General features: G+C 41.3%; 1 protein-coding gene across 5 annotated transcripts in view; it reads right to left on the reverse strand.

Annotated features, from left to right (window-relative positions):
• CLSTN1 (calsyntenin 1) overlaps positions 1-21,135 on the reverse strand; it is a 93,084-nt gene that overhangs the window by 9,538 nt on the left and 62,411 nt on the right. For 3 of the 5 annotated variants that reach the window (XM_072608797.1, XM_072608800.1, XM_072608802.1), the window contains exons 3-10: positions 20,418-20,447; positions 19,100-19,295; positions 17,063-17,271; positions 15,912-16,061; positions 15,592-15,777; positions 12,622-12,870; positions 9,292-9,413; positions 5,827-5,989 (exon numbers count right to left, since the gene is read on the reverse strand). In XM_072608797.1, coding sequence (XP_072464898.1) covers positions 5,827-5,989; positions 9,292-9,413; positions 12,622-12,870; positions 15,592-15,777; positions 15,912-16,061; positions 17,063-17,271; positions 19,100-19,295; positions 20,418-20,447 — 1,305 coding nt within the window. The remainder of the gene's footprint in view (positions 1-5,826; positions 5,990-9,291; positions 9,414-12,621; positions 12,871-15,591; positions 15,778-15,911; positions 16,062-17,062; positions 17,272-19,099; positions 19,296-20,417; positions 20,448-21,135) is intronic. The other 2 variants (XM_072608801.1, XM_072608799.1) reach the window with 1 other exon arrangement.

The raw sequence follows: 21,135 nt of genomic DNA on the forward strand, positions 1-21,135 counted from the left end.
CCAGAGGTGACCTTCAAGGTGAGTAAGCTCAAGGGGAGGGAGCCTACGAGTGGCAGGACACATACATCGCCCACGGAAGACCAAAGACACCCAAGTTTTTCTTTTGCAGCTAACATCTGCGGCAAGTCCTTGAAAGGCAAAAACTGGACAGCCCAATGGCACAATAGCCAGGGGGCTGAACTTGTGCTCTGGAAGACCTGAAATCAAATCCCACCTCCAATGCCAACTGAACTGTGTGACTCTGGGAAAAACCACTTCACTTGTGTAGGCCTTAGTTTCCTCTTTCCTCATCTATACAACAGGGAGAGTCACTGCCTGGATTACTGGGAGGAAAATGAAACCTTTGTAAAGAGCTCTGCTAATCTTCAAGCGCTTCATAAGACATCCCCCACTGTTGCTACCCATACCTGGTGTTAGACTCAGAAGAACAGTCCCACAGAATCTTAAAATCACAAGTTCCAATAACCAGGTTTCAGATATGACCATAATTTCACATTGGCTAAGGAACATCTTTTGAGGCAAGTCTTAAGTGGCTACATGCCTTTCTATACACGTTCTAGTTCCTGAGTAAATAACAATCATAAAATCAAATTTACCATGAATACCTTAACTTTTCCATCAATGCCAAATTTTACCCAAAGTTACCTGCCTCCAGGAGACTTAGACTAAAATTTATTTCCTCAAACTAAAGATGTCTCTGACTTAGTCTCAGTAATTAATTCAGTCAATTCTTTTAACACTAATTGCTTTTGCATCACTTTGTAACATGGCCAATTTTTCTCCCCACCTCTCCCCTCCCCTCACCCCCTAATACCTTGCATTCTGATTACCCCTTCCTTCAATGAGCCCTCCCTTCTATCGCACCCCACCCTTCCCTTATCCCCATCTTCTCTCTTTTCTTGTAGGGCAAGATAAATTTCTATACCCCATTACCTGTGTTACTTATTTCCCAGTTATATGCAATAATAATTCTCAACATTCGTTTCTAATACTTTGAATTCCAACTTCCCTCCCTCCCTCCATTCCTCCTGAGAAGGCAAGCAATCCAATACGGACGAAATATGTGTCATTTTGCAAAAGACTTCCATAATAATCATGTTGTGTAAGTAACTATATTGCCCTCTATCCTACTCTATCCCCCCTTGTTTTTTTATTCCTTCATTTGACCTTGTCCCTTCCCAAAAGTGTTTTTTATTATTATCTCCCATTTGCCCTCCCTTCTATCATTCCCCTCACCCCACTTGTTGCCTCCTTCCCTACTTTCCTATAGTATAAGATAGATTTTCATACCAAATTTAGTGAGCATGTTATTCCCTCCTTAAGCCATATAAGGAAAGAGTAGCTTCACTTTCCCCTCTCCCCTTCTCCCTTTTCGCCTCCATTGAACAAGATTTTTCTTTATCTCTTTTATGAGTTATAGCCTGCCCCATTCCATTTCTCCCTTTCTCCTCCCAGTAATTTTCTCCCTCACCCCTTAATTTTTCTTTTATATCTTTTTTTGTGGCTATCATCTCTTCTGATTCAACACAGCTTATATTCTGTGTGTGTGTACAATCCCCCCACCTACCCAAATACTGAGAAAAGTCTCAAGAGTTATAAATATTTCGTTTCCATGTAGGAATGTAAATATTTCAGCTTTAGAAAATCTTTTGATTTTTCTTTCCTGTTTACCTTTTCAAGCTTCTCTTGATTCTTGTGTTTGAAAGTCAAATTTTCTATACAGTTCTGGTCTTTTCCACATGAATGCTTGAAAGTCTTCTATATCACTGAATGACCATTTATTCCCTTGAGGTATTATACTCAGTTTTGCTGGGTAGGTGATTCTTGGTTTTAATCCCAGTTCCTTTGCCTTCTGGAATATCCTATTCCAAGCCCTTCGAGCTCTTAATGTAGAAGCTGCCAGATCCTGTGTTATCCTGATTGTATTTCCACAATACTCGAATTGTTTCTTTCTAGCTGCTTGCAATATTTTCTCCTTAACCTTGGAACTCTGAAATTTGGCCACAATATTCCTAGGAGTTTCTATTTTTGGGTCTCCTACAGAAAGTGATCAGTGGATTCTTTCAATATTTATTTTGCCTTCTGGTACTAGAATATCAGAACAGTTTTACTTGATAATTTCATGGAAGAGAATGTCTAGGCTCTTTTTCTGATCATGGCTTTCAGGTAGTCCCATAATTTTTAAATTGCTTCTCCTAGATCTATCTTCCAGGTCAGTTGTTTTTCCAATGAGATGTTTCATATTATCTTCTATTTTTTCAAACTTTTGGTTTTATTTTCTAACTACTTGGTTTATGTCATAGTCATTCATTTCCCTGAACTCAATTCTCTCTTTCAAAGAACTGTTTTGTTCAGTGAGCTTTTAAACCTTCTCCTCCATTTGGCTAATTCTGCTTTTTAATGCCTCCTTCTCCTCACTGGCCTTTTGGACCTCTTTTTCCAGGTGAGTTAGCCTCTTTTTAAAGGTGTTATTTTCCTCAGTATTTTTTTTGGATCTCTTTTAGCAAGCTGCTAACTTGCTTTTCAAGCTCTTCTACTGCCTGAGTTCAGTTTAAGTTCACTTTGGAGGCCCTGGAGGCAGGGGTCTTAACTTCCTGTGACAGTAAGCCTTGCTCTTCCTCATCCGAAATGATGGGAGGAGACACCTGTTCACCAAGAAAGTAACCTTCTATGGTCTTATTTTTTTTCCCTTTTTTGGGCATTTTCCCAGCCAGTTACTTGACTTCTGAATCCTTTGTCAAGACACTAGACTCAGCTGCTTGGTTCCCCTGGGCTTTGGGGGGGGGGAGGGGGGAGGGGAGAGAGGCCTTCACAAAGGGCTGAGGTTTAGATCAGCTGCTCCCTACTGCCAGAGGCTTTAAGCTGAGCTGCCTGAACAATGGATCCAGGTTGCTTCCAGCCTCTGTAGCTGCCTACAGTCTGCTGCCTCAGCCTCTGCCATCACCTGGGGCTACTGCTAGAGAAACCCCTGTTCCCTCTCCCTCAGCTGGGAAAGCCTTCCTCCGCTGACCTTTGGAGCTTTCTTTGTCACTTGTGAGTTGAGGTATCTGGGACCCTCCCTGCTAGGAATTCTGCCTGGAGGTCTGTTCAGGTTCTGTTCCTCCCAGTGCCTTGTGGCCAGGGCCATGCTCCACTCCAGCTCAGCGTCCTGTGAGACAGACCTTTCCTGTTGCCCTTCCGGGTTACCTTTGGCTGGAAACCTCTTTCACTCCATTGTCTGTGGCTTCTGCTGTTTTAGACTGTTGAGAGTCCTTTTTACAGGTATTTTGTGGGCTGTGGGGGAAGTGCTAGAGAATATGCATCTTTCTACTCCACCATCTTGGTTATGCCCCTATACAATTATCTCAGAAAAAGCAAGGTGAGCTTTTCTTAAAGCTTAAATAAACAAATTCTTTATGGTCTCATTTTCCCACTAAGATCTAGTTTCACAATTTGAAATCTTAGCATCTGTTTATACTGACTTTTTGATGTAGAAATGGAGTACCTGCTTGAAGCCTGAGTTATTTATAGACTGTACTTGATAATTCTGACCTTGAGGCTTTAGTTATTAGGACAAGATATGTTCCTGCCTATGTCTGGCTTTAGCTCACATTCAGAATTAATGAAGTACTGGTTGCCATAGAGGCAATCCCCCCTCAAGTGAGGTTTCTTGGAAAACAAATCAATACTGAACAATTCCACCACAGGCTTCAGAATTCCTTGCTTTCTTCCCAGCTTACCTCCATGCTGCCTTCTGTGGCTGATCTCCACCCCTACCCCATTAATCCCTAATCCTCAAAAGTACCTTGATTTTACTTCCCATATATTTATCATGTACTTGTATGTATATACGCTGTCTCCCTCCCTCTCCCCTTGGAGAGCAGAGCCTGGGTCCCTTTGTTCTCTGTGCCCCTAAGGCTAAGCACAGTGCTCAGTGCTTATTAAGTACTAGTTTCCTGTTGTAAAGGGTACCCTGGTCTTATACAGCCCAGATTAGAGGGTATTGGGGGAGAGGAGGGGACTCTAGCCTTGCCTTAAATCCTAAAATGCCTCGAGTTCTGGTAAAACACAATACAAACTTTTAAACACATCTCTGCTCTAGACTTTGTCTCCTTGCTGCAAGTTTTTAAATGAATTCTCTAAATTGTATTTCTGCAAACAGTGACTGCCCAGGCTTTTCCCCTCCCTAAGCTGTAGGAGCTCTGAAGGCAGGGCCGAGGTCTAGCTTTCACTCTGACTCTCTGAAGAGCCTGCCCCATATAAGGACTATTGAAGAAACAAACTTTATAATAACCCTGTGTTCTGGAAGGGATGGTTGGAGGGAGAGAAGGAGATAGAAGGGGAGGAGGCGTTTGGGACTAATTAATGTCCCTGAAGAGGTACTTCCAAAGCTCTTCTTGTGTTGGGTTCCTACTCCTGGTAAATTCATTATAATCAGATCAAAAGAGATACCTTATATTGTAAGGTTTGTCCCCAAAGTGGAGGGGAGGAAACCTTTGTTATTCAGAACCCTTATTGATAATAGGACTCTTAGATAACAAACTATTAGAGATCTACAGAATGTTTTTGAAGGAGAAAAGTAACTTGAATAGAAAGTGATTTTTTTCTTTAAATTATAAATAATGCTAGCATCTATGCATCATCATTCCTTTTCTTCATGTTCTACTTTTTTCAAAAATGTTGATAAATCACCTCAACAAAAATGCCAAGTATGAATCACCTGAAAAGGAATACTGCGAATAAGCTATGAATGCTGAACTTGCCTATAATTAACAACTGTGTATTTCTCGCTCTTACTAACTTGTGACAATCACAAGGAATCAGTCAAATTCAAATTTGGAAGATTAGGGTCTTTCATGTGTTTCTAACCCAGGACAAAGAGTTCTTAAAAGGAAAAGTTGCGTTCAAATCACACAAATCTACAGCTGACATTATTTATTGTTGTTACGTTGTTTTTCAGTTGTATCTAATTCTTTGTGACCCAAGTTAGGGTTTTCTTGGCAAAGATACTGGGATAGTTGGCCATTTCCTTCTCCATTTCATTTTTTTACAGGTGAGGAAACTGAGACAAACAGAATAAAGTGACCTGCCCAAGGTCACGCAGCTGGTCAGTGTCTGATGCCAAATTTGAACTCAGGAAGATGAGTTTTCCTGACTCCAGGACCGACACTCTATCACTGTGCCACCTATCAGTCCCAGCTGAAATATAAATTTCTTTTTTTCCTGAAATTCACAATTCTAATTTCCAAATCCATTAAATTTCTGGAGATCAGTGTTTCAGGCCTTCCAGTTTGTACTCCCTTTTCTGAAACGTCTATTAAATCCCACTCAAGTTTTACTGTCCTTATACAGTAAAGAAATTGCTTCTTATGTGAGCAGCTGGTGCTCAGCACTTTCTTTAGAAGAGAACACCTTTCCCCTGTTGCCATCCTACAAATGGACTATTACGTACAATGTTGCCCAGTGCACACAACCTGGGACCTTCAGCCAGGGAGGGATCCTCTCCTAACAGAAGAGGCCCAGCAATCACCTGTCCCCTGAAAAAGTTCCACTGGTTACATGAGATGAGCAAAGTCTACCACCTGCCTCTTTATTGAGTACTTATAAATTGCTTTTTGCAACTTTTCCTCTTAGGACCCAAATGCATAAAGAGGACTATCCTTTCACAAGAGAAACAGCATTAAATGTGAAAGTAAGGCACTGTTATGCCCCACTGATACAGAGCCACAGCAGAGACAGTTACACTGGAAAGGGGGGCATAAGACATGGAAAATCCAAGACAGAAAGCTGTCTACCACCTTCTACCACAGTAGTAAAATGTCTTCTTGGTGAGGTGCTCTACATTACCTTGCCAACACGCTCCAACCACCAGCTGAGTTTCTATCTTGGAAGGGTGAAGAGGATAATCTTCAGTCACTGGAAATGGATCATAGGAAACCCCATCGACATACAGAGTCACACTGGGGAACTCCACGTTGAGAACGTAATGATGCCATTCCTTATCACACACCTAAGAGAGGCAAAGGAAAGAATACAGAATGTGGTGGTGGTCTAACACAGCCTTTATCTAAGGACATAAATTGAGAAGATAAAGGGAAAGGCGCAAAAACTAACAGATCAGCATTTTCCAAAGGAATTTAGCCAGCACTGGACATGTCTCCCTCCTGAGCTCCAGCTCAACACCACCAACTATCCAATGGAAATTCCAAACTGGATGTCTCGTAGGTAATGCCAACTCAACATGTCCTAAACAGAACTCACCTTTTCTGGTAAGACCTCTGCCTCTTCTGAACCTTCTTATTTCTGCCCAGTGTACGCCAACACTCCAGTTACAGATCTGCAACCTTGGAGTGACCCTCAATGCTTCATTTCCCCCATCACTCTAGCTATCTAATCATTTGCTGAGTCTTGCTGAATTGATGGCAACTGCATCTTCTCACCTCCAAACTATTTACATAGCTTCTAGCTTAATTGAAAGCTTTCTCACTCCTTGGCTGGACCACTCCAACAGTACTACTACAACTCCTAAGGCACTTTTGGCTCCAACTCATTTTCTCTCATAGCTGCCAGAATGATTTTCCAAAGGCACAAGTCTAACCTGTGGGTCACTCTCCTGCTCAATAACCCCCAGTGGCTCTCTATTACTCCTGGGTTCAAATATAAACTCCTCTTTTTTTGACATTTACAGACCTTTACAACCTGGTTCCAAACTACCTGTGCAGGCTCCCCTTCCCACACTCTCGGGTCCAGCTGAACTGGCCCTGTTTGTCACACACAACACTCTCTCTCCCATCTGCACAGACTCTTCCAAGACTGGGATGGATTCTATCCTCAGCTCTGCCCCCTTAGAATTCCTGGTTTCCTTCAAAGTTCAGCTAACAAACACACGAGGTTTTCCTGGATTCCCCCTCCCTCAGATGCCACAGTTCCACCTCAAAACTGCGTTGCATTTATTTTGCATATGCTTCTAAGTGTATATATCTCCCATGATGGAATGTGAACTTATTCATGGCTATATTTTTCATATTTGAAAAAAGCGAAAGACTAGAAAAGCATGCTACTCTCTGTCAGTCAAGTCTTCATGACTTAAAGGCCTTATGCTTTACAGTTTATATAATGACATAGTCTTTGAATTTATTAATTCTTTGACAAATAGAACTTATAGATGCAAATCTTTAACAAATAAATTAGGTTCACTAAAGAGAAAGAACCTAGCTAGGCATAAGACATAGCGAAGCACCAACACAAAAAGGTTAAGGTTTGAAGAATGAATAAATGTTGAATCTACTGAATTTATTTTTAGGTTGTTACTAACCTAAAAACACAGAGTGATGGTAGAAAACCTCAGAATGTTAGAGATAGACTCTAACCCACTAAGAGACAGGGAAAGATGCCCACAAAGGCACATACAAGATAAGATGAAGATGCACTCAAGCGGGAGAAAAATGAGAAGCAGCTGCTGCCATCTCATCTTTAGAGTTCTGAGGTACAGCTACTAAGGACTTAGAGTCATGCTGCGCTCTGTAATAGCTATAGGGATCTATGTGAATATTATTTCTTGGAATTTCACACACCACCACCACCACCACCACCACCCCCAGTGGTCATGGGGCAAACAAGCCACCAGCCAGAGGTTTCCCACCTCTGTCACAGAGCAAATGAAGAAATAGCTTTTGAGTATCTTTAAGAGAAAAACCTCATGATTAAAAAAAAAAAATCTTAAGATAATAAAAAAAATTTTCCCTTTGAAGAAAAATAGCAGTTCTTCACTACTTTCATTTTAAAAGCAAATCACAACTACTCTCTCAGATTATAAATTGTTTAAAGGCAGGAACCACACCTCATTCACCTTTGCATCCCCCTCAATGCCATACAATGACATGTTCAAAAAACTACCTGTTGTACTAAATTCTTATTTAAATGTATAATAAGAGTACCATGGATTTAAAATGTGGTTCAAATTGATTGATTTATGTTTATAAGGAGGTCAGATGAGCAGCCTGCATTCCTGATCTGAATCAGCTCTAACAGAAAAGTAAATAGAGCACCTAGTAGCAGGAGGACTTATTAATTTAAATGACATCCATTTCTTCCTGCTAATGCCATTTATATTAAACATAGGGGCTGTAAATATGGCAGAAAAATCTGATTTTGACAGGCAAGGAACTGAGTAGGCCTTAATCTACTACCTTGGTACCTGCTCTGACCTACACATACTACAGACTGCAAGGTTATGAGCACGTGTTTAATATAAAACCAGAAACGCAAGAGGACAGCATTCTAGAATCCCAAGGAAGAACCGCTACCTCTCCAGCCACTCACCTGGTACAATTTCTCCCTTTGCAGCTTTGTGGGCCACATTTTTTGTATCAAATACTTCTTAGGAACTTAATATTAGGCAGCAATACAACTCAACTAGTTTAGTAACTCTTTAAATTATTCAACACAAAGCTATTAAACACTTTTTCAGTCTAAAATTTAAAAAACAGATTAAGAAAATATTTAAGGCATTCTTTACAGATAAAAACTTAGGATCTAAAATATATAAGGAGAAAGAAGGAAGGGAGGAAGGCAGGGAGGGAGGGAGGAAGGAAGAGCACACACAGCATTAACTGTAAACAACTTTTTAAAACACCTAACCTCAATAACAATCAGAGACACAAAATAAAACAAGTCTGAGGTACCACTTTACACCCATTAACATGGTAAAAAAAAATAGTGAAAAACAATGGAACTCAATCCTGGAGGGTTCACAGAGAAAAGTAAGCACATTTATCCACAGCTGGGAAGGTGAACTGATGGTTCACAGTAAGAGCCATAAAAATATTCATTGCTGTTGACCCAATAGTTCATATATCCTGGGAGTGTTGCAGCCACCTGAATGTCCAGCAAAAAGGGAATGATCAAATGGACTGGTATATTTACCATAACAGACTCCTATTAATTCAACAAGCATTAGCTGGGTTTGTGTCTCGCCCATTCAGCACTGTGCTAGGCACTGGGGGTATGAGGATAAAATGAAACAGTTGCTTCCCAGAAGCAGATTAGTCTCCTGGGGAGAAACATCATGCACACAGATGATAATATATGAAATATATGTATAAATACAAGATTTTTTTGAGGGGTAGAAGGGGGTTAACAGCAACAACTTGAGAGATCCCAGATCCTTCTGTAGGACGTAACTCCAGGGCTGCAACGTTAAGACGTGACAATTAAGACAGAAAACAGAAGGCATAAAGCTAAGTCAAATGTCTAAAAGCAGAACGAGAATGGAATCTAAGCTAACTGAAATCATGTGAATCAGTGAATCACCTGGTTCAGTTTCCAGTGAAATTCAGCAGGCTTGTAACTCTTCTCCTCCGAAGGATCTTGACGGAAGAGAAAAACCAGTCGGCAATTATGTACGTAGAGGGAATAATGGTGCCGGTTCATATCTGTAAAAAGTTGTAAGTATTATGTAACAAATTTAATATTCAAACCAGAAAACAAGACACTTCTTAAAGCTGATTTTTAAAATGCTCTTTCTCTGGCAGAAAGGAACTTTGCCATGCAGTAGTGCAGCAGGAGTATCAAATTCAAACAGAGATGGCACTCTCAACAACCTTCTGGACAGTTGCATAATGGCATTACTTTTGTCAAATATTTCCCAACTGCATGGGGTGGCCTACAGACCACACATCTGACCCCTCTGAACTAGAGAATGTTTAAGAGCAAATATGGCAGGTCACTATGGAAGACTAGTATATAACGAAGAGAAACCGACAAAAAACATGAACAACATCCCTGAAGAGCAACCACAAAGTGTCATGAGGGTGGACAAGTGACACTTAAGGAATGATAACCCTGTGTCATTAACTCCCTCCAGGATAGGTGTAAAGTATTTTTTTTTTTAAATCAAGACAAGCATTCCCCAGTTGATAAATGGTCAAAGGATATGAACAGGGAGTTTTCAGAGGAAGAAATTAAAGCTATCTATAGTCATGAAAAAATGCTGTAAATCACTATTGATTAGAGAGATGCAATTCAAAACAACTCTGAGGTACCACATCACACCTAACAGATTGGCTACCATGACAAAACAGGAAGATGGTAAATGCTGGAGAAGATGTAGCAGAGCTGGAACACTAATGCATTGCTGGTGAAGCTGTGAGCTGATCCAACCATTCTGGAGAGCAATTTGGAACTATGCCCAAAGGGCTACAAAAATGTGCATACCCTTTAACCCAGCAATATCACTTCTAGGACTGTATCCCAAAGAGATCATAGAAATGGGAAAGGGTCCCACATATACAAAAATATTTATAGCAGCTCTCTTTGTGGAGGTCAAAAACTGGAAATCAAGGGGATGCCCATCAATTAGGGAATGTCTTAACAAGTTGTGGTATATGAATGTAATGGAATACTATTATGCTATGAGAAACGATGAACAGGAAGACTTCAGAGAAGCCTGGAAAGACTTGTATGAACTGATGCTGAGCGAAAGTAGCAGAGCCAGGAGAACTCTGCGCACAGCAACAACCACAGGGTTCAAGGAATTTTTCTGGTAGACCTGGTACTTCACTGCAATGCAAGGACTTAAAAAATTCCCAATGGACTCCTGAGACAAAACGCCTTCCACATTCAGAGGAAGAACTATGGAGCTGGATCGCAGATTGAAGCAGACCATTTTCTTTTGTACTATATTTTGTTTTGTCTTATGTTTTTTCCCATTCATTTTAATTCTTCTATGCAACATGACCAAGGTAAAAATGTATGTAATAGGAATGTATGTGAAGGACCTATATGTGATTGTACGCCATCTCAGGGAGGGAGTGGGAAGGGGGGGAATCTAAGATATATGGAAGTGATTGTAGAACACTGAAAACAAAATAATTTAATAAAAAAAATTAAAAAATAAAAATGAAGACAAAAAAGTTATTTTCAGTTCTGAGAGGAGGAAGAAGTCGAACAAAACTAAACTCTAAAAGGTATCAACATAAAATTAACATTCAATCCTACTCTCAACACCTACTTACATGCCTGGTGACCTCGGTACCCAATGAAAATAAAGAAGCAGCAATTTTTAAAAGAGTATCTTACAGATACTCAGCCTGTCTACTTGGTTCAGGGCCACTCTGGGCCATGAGGGAAGCAGTTCTAAACAAACAATCTGCCTGTCTCCGATGATCTGCCTTCCCAAGGTGTCACAACAGGAGCTGAGCAGGCCTATGTGTCCTGTTCCAAGTATTTCCTGAATCTCAGCATCATTTTTTTTAATTAAGGAGAAATGAACTAGCCTTAAGATGCCACAAACGACAAATATTTTTTTTAAAAATTCATTTCACAAGATGTACTACTACTTTGCTAAATAGCAGGAAACTTCTCTCCTTTCCTTTTGATAAGAAGCAGCACTCAGGCTATTGCTGATCCTCTTGATTTAGCTAATTCTGTTCAAACTTAGTACTATTATGGATGAAATCTGAGGGTCTCTACTTCTTTTTACTTGAAATGCACCAAAAAGCCTGACAGTTCATTATGATGAACAAGTTCATTACTCTTGATGACAAATGTGAAAATTCTTATGCCATTAGGAAATTAAGTAACAGGGTTCCCTTGCATCAGATGCAGAAGGGTTGCACTGTTTACAAAAGCTCATGTCACTGAAGGCATTGTGGGGTGGCACAGTGGAACAGAGTTCCAGCTCTAGAGTCAGGAAGACCTGAGTTCAAATCCATCCTCAGCTACTTACAAACTGACCCTGGGCAAGTCACTTCACCTTTACCTCAGTTTCTTCATCTGTAAATTAGAATGATAATCGCCCCTATCTTCCAGGCAATGTTGTTGTTGAGAATCAAATGAGATAATAATTGTACAGCACTTAACACAGTGCCTGGCATCGAGTAGGCATATAATATATAAATATATTCCACATATAACGTAAATGTTAAATAAAGTTAACTACTGTCATTGTCCTATGTTACAATACATCAGTGTTTGCTGATGTTATTACTGTTGTTCTAACTGCTGTTCCCAGGACACCAAAGCAGTTCTACCACAGAGATTAGACTTTTTCTCCAAGAAGCAAATCTCCATTCCATATAATTTCTTTAATCCTACAAAGACAACTAGTGTTAAATCAACTGGATAAAGTTGGAGCAGTTTCTCAAATAAGAGGCAAATTCATGCATTACAAATCATGCACTGTTACAACAGAATAACTGCATTAAAACCCCATACTTCATTTCTTTCTAAAAAAGAAACAGTTCTGAATAGTCAAGTCAGAAGGTATCTGGACTTGTTTTTGACCTTGACTTTGGGGGCTTTTATTCCAGCAGCTGCAAAAGAAACAGTAACATCCAGAGTAATGCTTGTTGACATAGGTGCACTGTAAAAACCTGTTAAGAATGGTGCTCTCCAAAAAAAAAATAAAATAAAAAAATAAAAAGAATTAGGCTCTGTAGCACTTTTGGTGGTTTGCTTTCCATTTGCAATCCAGGGTTCGGTGGCCCTGACGATGTACTAGCTTACACTATTTTATTCAAATATCACAAAATGATATCACAAAATGTGCACTCCAGACGTCAAGTTCAGTGGATGTCAATATGACCACGTCTCTGGTAAGCCACAGATAGGTTTGAGGTGATGAAAAGTGCATTTACTCACCAGTCTTATCAGAATTGCAAAGAAGGGTCTCCTTCTCCCTGCCCCCAGGCCCGTGCCTCATCCACACAGAGATCATAAAGGGCTCTTTCACATTTATGGTCACGACTCCTTCTGGAATCTTCACTGCTTGGGTGCCGTTAAATTCAAAGACCTGGTCACTGTCATGGCCATTGTCGGTGGGGAGGCCCACAGTCCAGTTCAAGGCGCTGCTTGGAGGGGGAAGAAGTTCAGCAGTCCCAGAGGATGCACCTGTAAGAAGCCCCAACAGTGAAAACAGGAGAACTCGGAGCTGGGAGATGTTTCCATAATGATCGAAATTCATTTCATGTCTGTCCTAACCCTGTAGCAGAAGAACAACCCATACTCATTTACTCTAAAAAACCTGCTGAGAAGGCAGGCTGACAAGCTGCTCTAGACGTCGACTCTAGCCACGAGGACCCTGAGAAGCAAGCAGCATGCCCAGGCAGCAAGCCCTCCCCTGGCTTCCCTTCAAAATCTACATACACCCCGAACATTCCGGGAGGGCCCATCCCTAACTAACGCAGCTAGGAAAAGTCACAAGGTCTGTTCTCTTACCTCATTTCCACATTTAAAAATAAAAAAAAAAGGATCGGAGCGCATTAAATTAGTCAGTCAATCAATAAGCACTTGGCCCTGAGGACAGAAATACATGTAATGAAACAATCCCTCTCTGTGAGGTTCTCAGATTTGCTAGGGGAGAATACATACAGAACCAGGAGCTCAGCGGACCCAGCTGCTGCTATTGCCGCTCTCAAGCCAATGAGCATTTATGAAGCACTTAGTACATGCCAAGCACAGAACAAAGGGGTGCAGATTTTCCCCAGAAAATCCTGCAGAGAGGCCTTCAAGTTTCCTGATCCTGCAGTCCCAAGAGGCCTTCTCACCTGGACAATCGCCCACCTCCTTGGCTCCCTCCTCCAATTGGAGAAGTCCTCTTGGAAGCTCCATTCTGAAGAAGTATATAGGCCTGCCACACTCACCCCTCCATTCCTCTTCAGGCAGGGCTTCTGACTCTGAAAGGTGCCCTGCCTTGTGCCCCTTCTCAACTGTCTCATGTGTGTCTTCCCCCATTAGAAGGAGAACTGCCTGTGGGCAGGGACTGTCTTTTTGCTTCTAATCGCATCCCCAGTTCTTAGCACAGAGCCTGGCATACAGTAAGGGTTTAATAAACGCTGGCTGACTTAACTGACCCTCAGAGCCTTCTCACCCTGCACACCTCTTTGACATCCAGACTGGCCATCCTTCACATCCCTCCCAGCTCTGCTTCCAGCTCTCCCTTATCTTGTCTCCTCCCTGCAGAGGGTGAGCTCCTGGAGAACAAGGACTATCCTTCTCTTGGCTTTTATTTGGAGCTCCAGCACTTGGCACAGTGCCTGGCACACAGTAAGTGCTTAATAAATGCTTGTTTTCTGCTGGCCTTGGAGGTCTATTCCATCCCCCTCTCTATCTCTCAATTTTGGATTCTGGGGGCAAGAACCCTGCACCTGGCTTGCTGTCTTCTGAGTACTTCACTGGTTACGACTGTCCCCCTAATCACGCTGGTCTCCTCCATGCCCATGAGCTGCATCTTCACTCCAATTCAGCGACAAACAGTGCTGGCCATAGCTATGATCGGTCACCTCTGATTGTCTAATTCTTCTTGTCAAGCAAGAATGTCCTATCTTCCCATCTCTTCTCTGCCTCCCTCTTTTTAAACCTATTCTTTGATATCCTTAGAATCTCATAGATTTGATCTCATAGATCTCCAATATGTTGTGGTGTCTCCCTCTCCCACTCTATACCAGCTGCCTGGTGAAGGCCCTCCCCTTACCTGCTTTCCTTGAAAGTAGGGACTTTAGAAACATATTATAAAAATAAAAATGTTTTAAAAGGTTTTCATCTAAAGTCCTTTCCAAAATCCTTGGAAAAGGCAGATGAGTGATAAAGTTCAGGACAAAAATGGTTTTCTTGGGGAAATGTATTAAATCTGGTACTTTAAGATCAAGGAACTGCATGCAGTCTGGTTCACATCTGAGCCTGCTCCCCTTTTTCTGTCAAGAAAGGACCAAGATATCAAAGAGGAGGAAAGAGTGGAAGGGGAGAAGATGTCCCTCGAGTAAGGGGACAGCCCAGGAGGCACAGGGCAGAGATCTGGTCAACCAATCATGGACTATCAACTCGGGTTGGGCTTTGAGATTCCTATATGTGTTATCTGAAACCTTGGGGAACACCTGTAGAAGGTCTCTGTTAGTCTCAATATTTCTCTCTTCAAGTCAGAAATAACCGGGATATATATTCATGATAAACTGAAAGACAAGCTGAACTCACATGGCACAGTATTAGCATTAATATTCTAGTCTTTTTTCTTTGACAAGAGTCTTATCTCCTTGTTTTGGCATCCTCGTGCACAGCACAGTGCCTAACACACAATAAGCACTTCCTTATATTATCCAATCCACTGAGTGCAAACTCCTCATTTTTATAGATGAGGAAACTGAGGTCAGGTAAGTGTCTGAGGCAGGATGGGCTCTAGGGTGCTCCTGACTCAGACTCTGCGTACACACCATGTATTACGGAGCTGCCTCAATCTCGACCTGCTTCCTTCTTCCCCCTATTTTACGGATAAAGACACTGAGCCACAGAGAGGTTAAGTGATCTTTCAAAGCTACTAAGTGGCAGAGGCAGGATCTAGACCCATGTTTTCCCAAGACTGGCCTCTTTGAACACACCTCTTGACACAGAGAAAACCTTCAAAAACCCTGCCTTTCCCACCCTTACTTGTACTGCAAACAGAAGCATCAAAGAATTTTGCTAAATGAGTAAAATAATTTTAAAGCACAGTAATTCCCAGTAAGGCCTTCTATCAGCGTACAAAGAAAGCACTTTCTGATTGTCATGAAAAAGGACAAGCGGGAAACTGGCAGGAAGGGGCCGCTAGTATCCCTCAAGCTAAGTTGCAAGAACACTTACCACAAAGACGGTGGAGAGACTTCTCTGAGTATGTGTCCCGATCACAGCCTTTGCCTATGTGGCTGGTTTCCAGCTCCACTGTTGCTTGGATTGAGGTGACGGCTTCATCACAAGTCTCCAAATGGATGTTGGGGAAAAGGGCCAAAGACCCAGTACCAGGTTCGTACTCAATCCTCTTATTCCACCCTGCACAAATTGGAGTAGAGAGGAGGGGAGAGGTTTAGGGCAAAAAACACCCCCACATTATGAGTTTGTAATTAGACATTTCTGAGTGCAAACAAGAAAAACACACTGACAGAAGAGGAAAGGGCCGTACAGACCTTGCCAGCCAGGCTTGCATGTGGGTTTAATGCTAATCTTGACCAACACATCTTCTGTAGCTCTTTTCTTCCCACAGTCATATGCAGTAACTGTCAGCTTATACTGAGGCTCTTTCCCATAGCTTAGCTTCTCAGTGTTTTTTATATAGCCTGGCAAAGACAGAAAATAATGTAATCAGAACAAAAAACTACTCGGCTTTTCATTTCAGCTGTCCCATGGCTAAACACCAAGCTGTATGAGTTCATAAGATATAACCATGTTTTTGAGGTAATTAGCCCTCATTTTTATTTACATAAACTTTTAATATACATGAGACCAACCAACCTTTAAGAAATGTTTAAGGAAAAACAATAGCAATTTTATCACTCTACATTCTTATGGTCTTTATACTTGGGTTTATATTTACACAAAGATGTAAGAATCTGCACACAAGAAGAGACCGCTCCATATAAATTCAAATATTTCTAATATGACGTAACATGCTAGTAATTTCTTGCTAAAAGGTTCACTGTTAAAAAGTAAGGTTTTCAAAGAGTGTTAAGTTTTCTCCGTAAAGGAGAAGTGTATCTAATACTAGCTTCTAGGTTCAGACTTCTCTGAGTTCTTAAAAATTGTCTTTGGTGCCCCCAAAAGGGCATGATCACATAAAAAGGAAGTTCTGTAATGAATTTAAATTTAGCCCTGTTGAACTGCAAAGGCCTCAGTCCCCAATCTGCCTAGAACCAGCAGAAGCTTTTTGATTCCAGGGGTGGGTGGTGAAAAGGGAAGGTGGCTATAAGGCACTAGGAACCCAGCCTCCAAAGGCAATCTTACCCATTCATGTTGGTAAAAAGATGGAAGTCTAAAAAATAAAGATTGTTAAATAGCTTTTTATTTTTTTTGCTCAGAAAGAAAAACAGAGGACCCTCATGGGAGAACAGAAGAACTCCAGATTTCAAAGAAGAAAATGAGAGAAGATTGGAGTTAAAATTTGAAACAAAATGTAAAGATTATGGATCGAGTTCCCAAGCTGTGATCAACACCAACATTTTACAAAACTGCCCTGTCTGAAGATTTATTTGAAACTGGACAACTCAGAAGTGAACTATCTGCCAAGAAAGTGCTGGGTCCTACTAAGGAAATTTATTTCAGTTTGCTTCCTTTTCCTTACCATCCTTGTCAATAATGAAGGGCACATCTGGAGTTACAATTTCATAGCTGCAGATCTGGCTGAATTGAGGGGAACAGTCTGCGTCCACTGCTTCCACTTTTAGAATGTTGTCATATTTCTTCCCCTCAATAACTGTAGCTTTGTAGGATTTTTCTTTAAATATAGGGGCATACTCATTCACATCATTTACCTGAATATGTACTGTTGCTCTGATAAAGGGAAAAAAGAAAAACAAAAACATCAAATATAGCATTATTTAAGTACATTTTTCAGCTTCTATTAGATAAACCTCAGAGACGTCGTTTATACATCTCCTTCTAAAACCTAATGCCTTGCTTTGTTCAATATATGCAAGTGTGTATATATTACAAAACATAAGTTCCCTTGAGGAACCGGTGCTTTTTATTCATTTTTGAATTTATCTAGCAAATAGCAGATACTTAATATTTGATGAATTAATATGAAGATAAAACAAAACAATCACTAAGTTCTTTTAACTCTGAATTAAAAGCAAAGTCAGCTAAGAGGTTTGGGGGTGGTTGCTTTTCCTTAAATCAAATGGACTCCTCAGATTAAACTAGACGGTTAAAAAAAGCACAACTGTTCTTTCCTTTGAAGTGTGGTAATGTGGGAGGGAGATCAGAATACACAGAAGGGAAAGCGAAGAAGAATGAGAAGACAGCTGAGCAGACATCTCATCATAAACTGTTAAGGAGTAAAAGGATGCTCGATTTCATGGGCACACACACACAAACACAAATCAAAGGCAGGAAGGAATCACGAGGAGACCAAAAGCATGGAAAGACTCAGTTTGGTTTGTAGCTACTTTACAAGGTAAGTGCCATTTTCCATGTTGGGTATGAGGACCTCATGAATGGGATTCCCCAGGAGGGCATCTGGAGCCCCCAAGAATGTGCTCTCCCAGAGGGGCCCCTAAGCCCTGACTTCTGGGGACTCTGCCACACAGTGCACAAATGAATAACCAAAACAATCATAATTACTTTCCAAATGGCTTTTTAAAGCAAGCATTACCTCCATCATCGTTCCCCTTTCTTTTACATAAACAACACTGCCCTGCCCACACATTTCTAAACTGTAAGTACTGAGCCAGGCAGGAGAAGGAATCGCTCCGGGTGACGTCCGCCTGCTTCCCAAACTTTTGGACAACCATGAAAATGTCATCTAACAGGAGGGTTTGGTCTAAAAGAGTTCTGGAGCAAATGAAAAATAAAAGCTTTAAGAAAAGAAAATTCAGACGTAGATTCAAGAACTAATTAATGAAGGCTAAGCACTGGTACAATCGTTCCTGCCAAAGGATGCTAGATGGTAAAGTTAGCCACGTTCAAAATGGGGGAGAAAAGATGGAAAACTCTTTTTGATCCTCACAACTCAATGGGGTAGACATGAAAGATATTTTCACTGTCTTTTTTACAAATGAGTAAACTGAGTCACAAGTTTCCAGTTTTCTTTCTCATTCTTCTCCTCCACACTCCAGATTCCAGCCCTTTGAGACTACCACGAAATCGTCCCACACTGTCAATTCCCTGCATTGGCACAAGCCCCCTGACCTGACTGAAATACATTCCTTAGCGCCTTTCCTGACCCCTGGACTTTACCACATCCAAGCCCTTCACTGGACCCTCCAGGTGAACATGCTCTCTCCCTGCCCACACTGTCTGGCTCTCCCCCATCTTCATTTCTCCCCATTCTGTATTTCTCCTCTCTGCACATGTCAGTCTCCCCCTCTTCATGTTTACCTCTTTCACAGTGGGGACTGCCACATTTCTATCTCTGTCTCCCCAGACCTTAGAATGTTTTAGGGGCTGACTAGTAAGTAGGGGTGGGAAGAGCCTAGCACCCCCACACACACCCCCCTTGGTTTTCTACTGTCAAAGGCTCTCTTTTCCCCCATAGCACTCCTGCTTCCCTGGCACACCCACTCCCAGCTCACAAGTCACAGTAACTTTATCCCAGTGTATACAGACACAAATTGAGCAAGTGGGCCATGTTCTCCCTTTGAACCACTACCTCACTTACTTGTGAGATTTTTTTGTGTTGGCTCCATCTGGTCCCTTCCCACAATCATACGCTTGGATGGTGAAGGTGTAGTCTTTCTGCAGCTCACAGTCCAGTTTCTCTTTGGAGCGGATTATGCCCTCACCAGTGGATTTGTCGACTACCACAGCATCAAAGGGGACATTTTGCCCGTGAACTTTAAATCCACATATCTCACCTAAAGAGCAAAGGAGCGCAGGTTAGAACTTTAACCAGCTACCCCCTCTGCACACTTTCCCCCCAAAATAAAAGACAACATTTTGGCAGCCAGGGGTTTGTGAGGGTCTGTGGACAAAGCAAGAACACTGTGCTTTAAAACGGGTGAATTCTAGGAACTTTAGTAAAAAAGAAGCATACTCTGGCTTTCCAAGCAACTTGTTTACTTTGCATCCATTCATGCAGGAATACAAAAGAGAGAGAGAAACGTAGACAGGCATTTCACAGGAGTACTTAAGATAGCTCAGGGTGAAAGTGTATCTCATAGAAGCCACAGCCAAGCCCACTGATAACAACTGGGTGACGTGGACCAGAGCAGAAGGTTAAAATGCACAGTTAAAAGCTGAGAGATGAAGAAGCTTCAAGTATAGGTTCAGCACCATAATTACAGAAATTCTGTCCAAAAAATCAAAACCACCAAGTCTTCCTGTGCAATGTACCTGGCTAAAATTAGGGAACCAAAATAAACTCTTTAAGGAAAAAGGTAGAAATACCAACTTTTCAGGCATCCATTTCAACAGCTATCTACTAACATGGCACAATTTCTCTTAAACAGAACACTCTTTGTAGAGGGAAGGATTTGCTAGATTTCCTTTTCCTTCAGACTTCTTCCTACCAAACCTGAAAAAAAAAACCTGCCTTGGGTACTTAATTACAGCTAAGTAGGTTATTAAAACTACTGTTTCTACTCTAATACATGATGAAAAAAAATTTTGATGATTACATAAAGCTCCATAAAATATTGCATATGGAAATTATCACTTAACTATTCCAAAATCCCAACTACTAGCAAGATTATCAATAAAAATACAAGTTCTTTTGACACTTAGACAAGTGCAGTGTTTAAAAGTTCTACAGTCTGACCAGTAGAGTTCAAATGGATGTCTGATTTCCAGATATTTCTAGCCAAGGGTTGGTTACATAACAATTTTCATCAATATATTTTAAAATAGAAACAAAGTGGGAGAATAAAATGGGGCAATAGAGCATGACAGGATCTTCTGCTTAAGTGCTGATTCCCCATCTCATAACCAAAGTTAGTGGGTTAATATTCATAAGAGGGATAGAAAGAACCCTTGATCACCTTCTTTGGTGACTGTCACCTCAAAACTCTCTAAAGGGAGAAAAGATAAACCTGAGTCAGTAACACAGGAAAGACGGAGAAGAGAACAATCAGGAACAAGTCAGAGAGGCACACATTACACAGGAAAGCTTTGGACACAAACGTCACCACGACTGCAGTGGCTGCACCTCCAGAACCGCAATGTAGTGCTGGCAATCTGGGACTTACCACGAGCTACTGAGACCTTCTGAAAGCCGACTGACTTTCAGATGAAATGCTGCCACAAGGCTCCATGACCCAGGAGGTGTGAGCGCAGATACAGATGGGACACGATGAACAGTTAGGCCTGCCTACTTGTTCTAATGCTGGAAGCATTTCGCTTGTCAAGCTGTGATCTCCCAGCTAGCTTCTGGTGATACTGACGTTATTACTTGAGTTTGGAGAAACTAAAAAACTGGAACACAAGGGTTTCCCTTTTCACACATGGTTGGCTAACTAAATAAATTACACCTGCTTTTCTCTAACTAAGCAAGAGAACAAAATTTGTGCACCTTTTTAGAGAACAGCAATTTGAATCCAAACTCTGAAACTAGTCTGAAAACTGCAGGCCAGGTCCTCAGGCAACCGTGGTTTTTGTTCCACAGACATGCTGTATTTATTGGTTCTACTATATCTGTGTGTGTTCGTGCATGTGCATGTAACTAACCAAGGAGAGTCAGGTGTCAAGAGGGTCAAATGT

Source organism: Notamacropus eugenii, chromosome 5, assembly GCF_028372415.1.
Source record: "Notamacropus eugenii isolate mMacEug1 chromosome 5, mMacEug1.pri_v2, whole genome shotgun sequence".
In the NCBI taxonomy this organism is placed as follows: Eukaryota; Metazoa; Chordata; class Mammalia; order Diprotodontia; family Macropodidae; genus Notamacropus; species Notamacropus eugenii.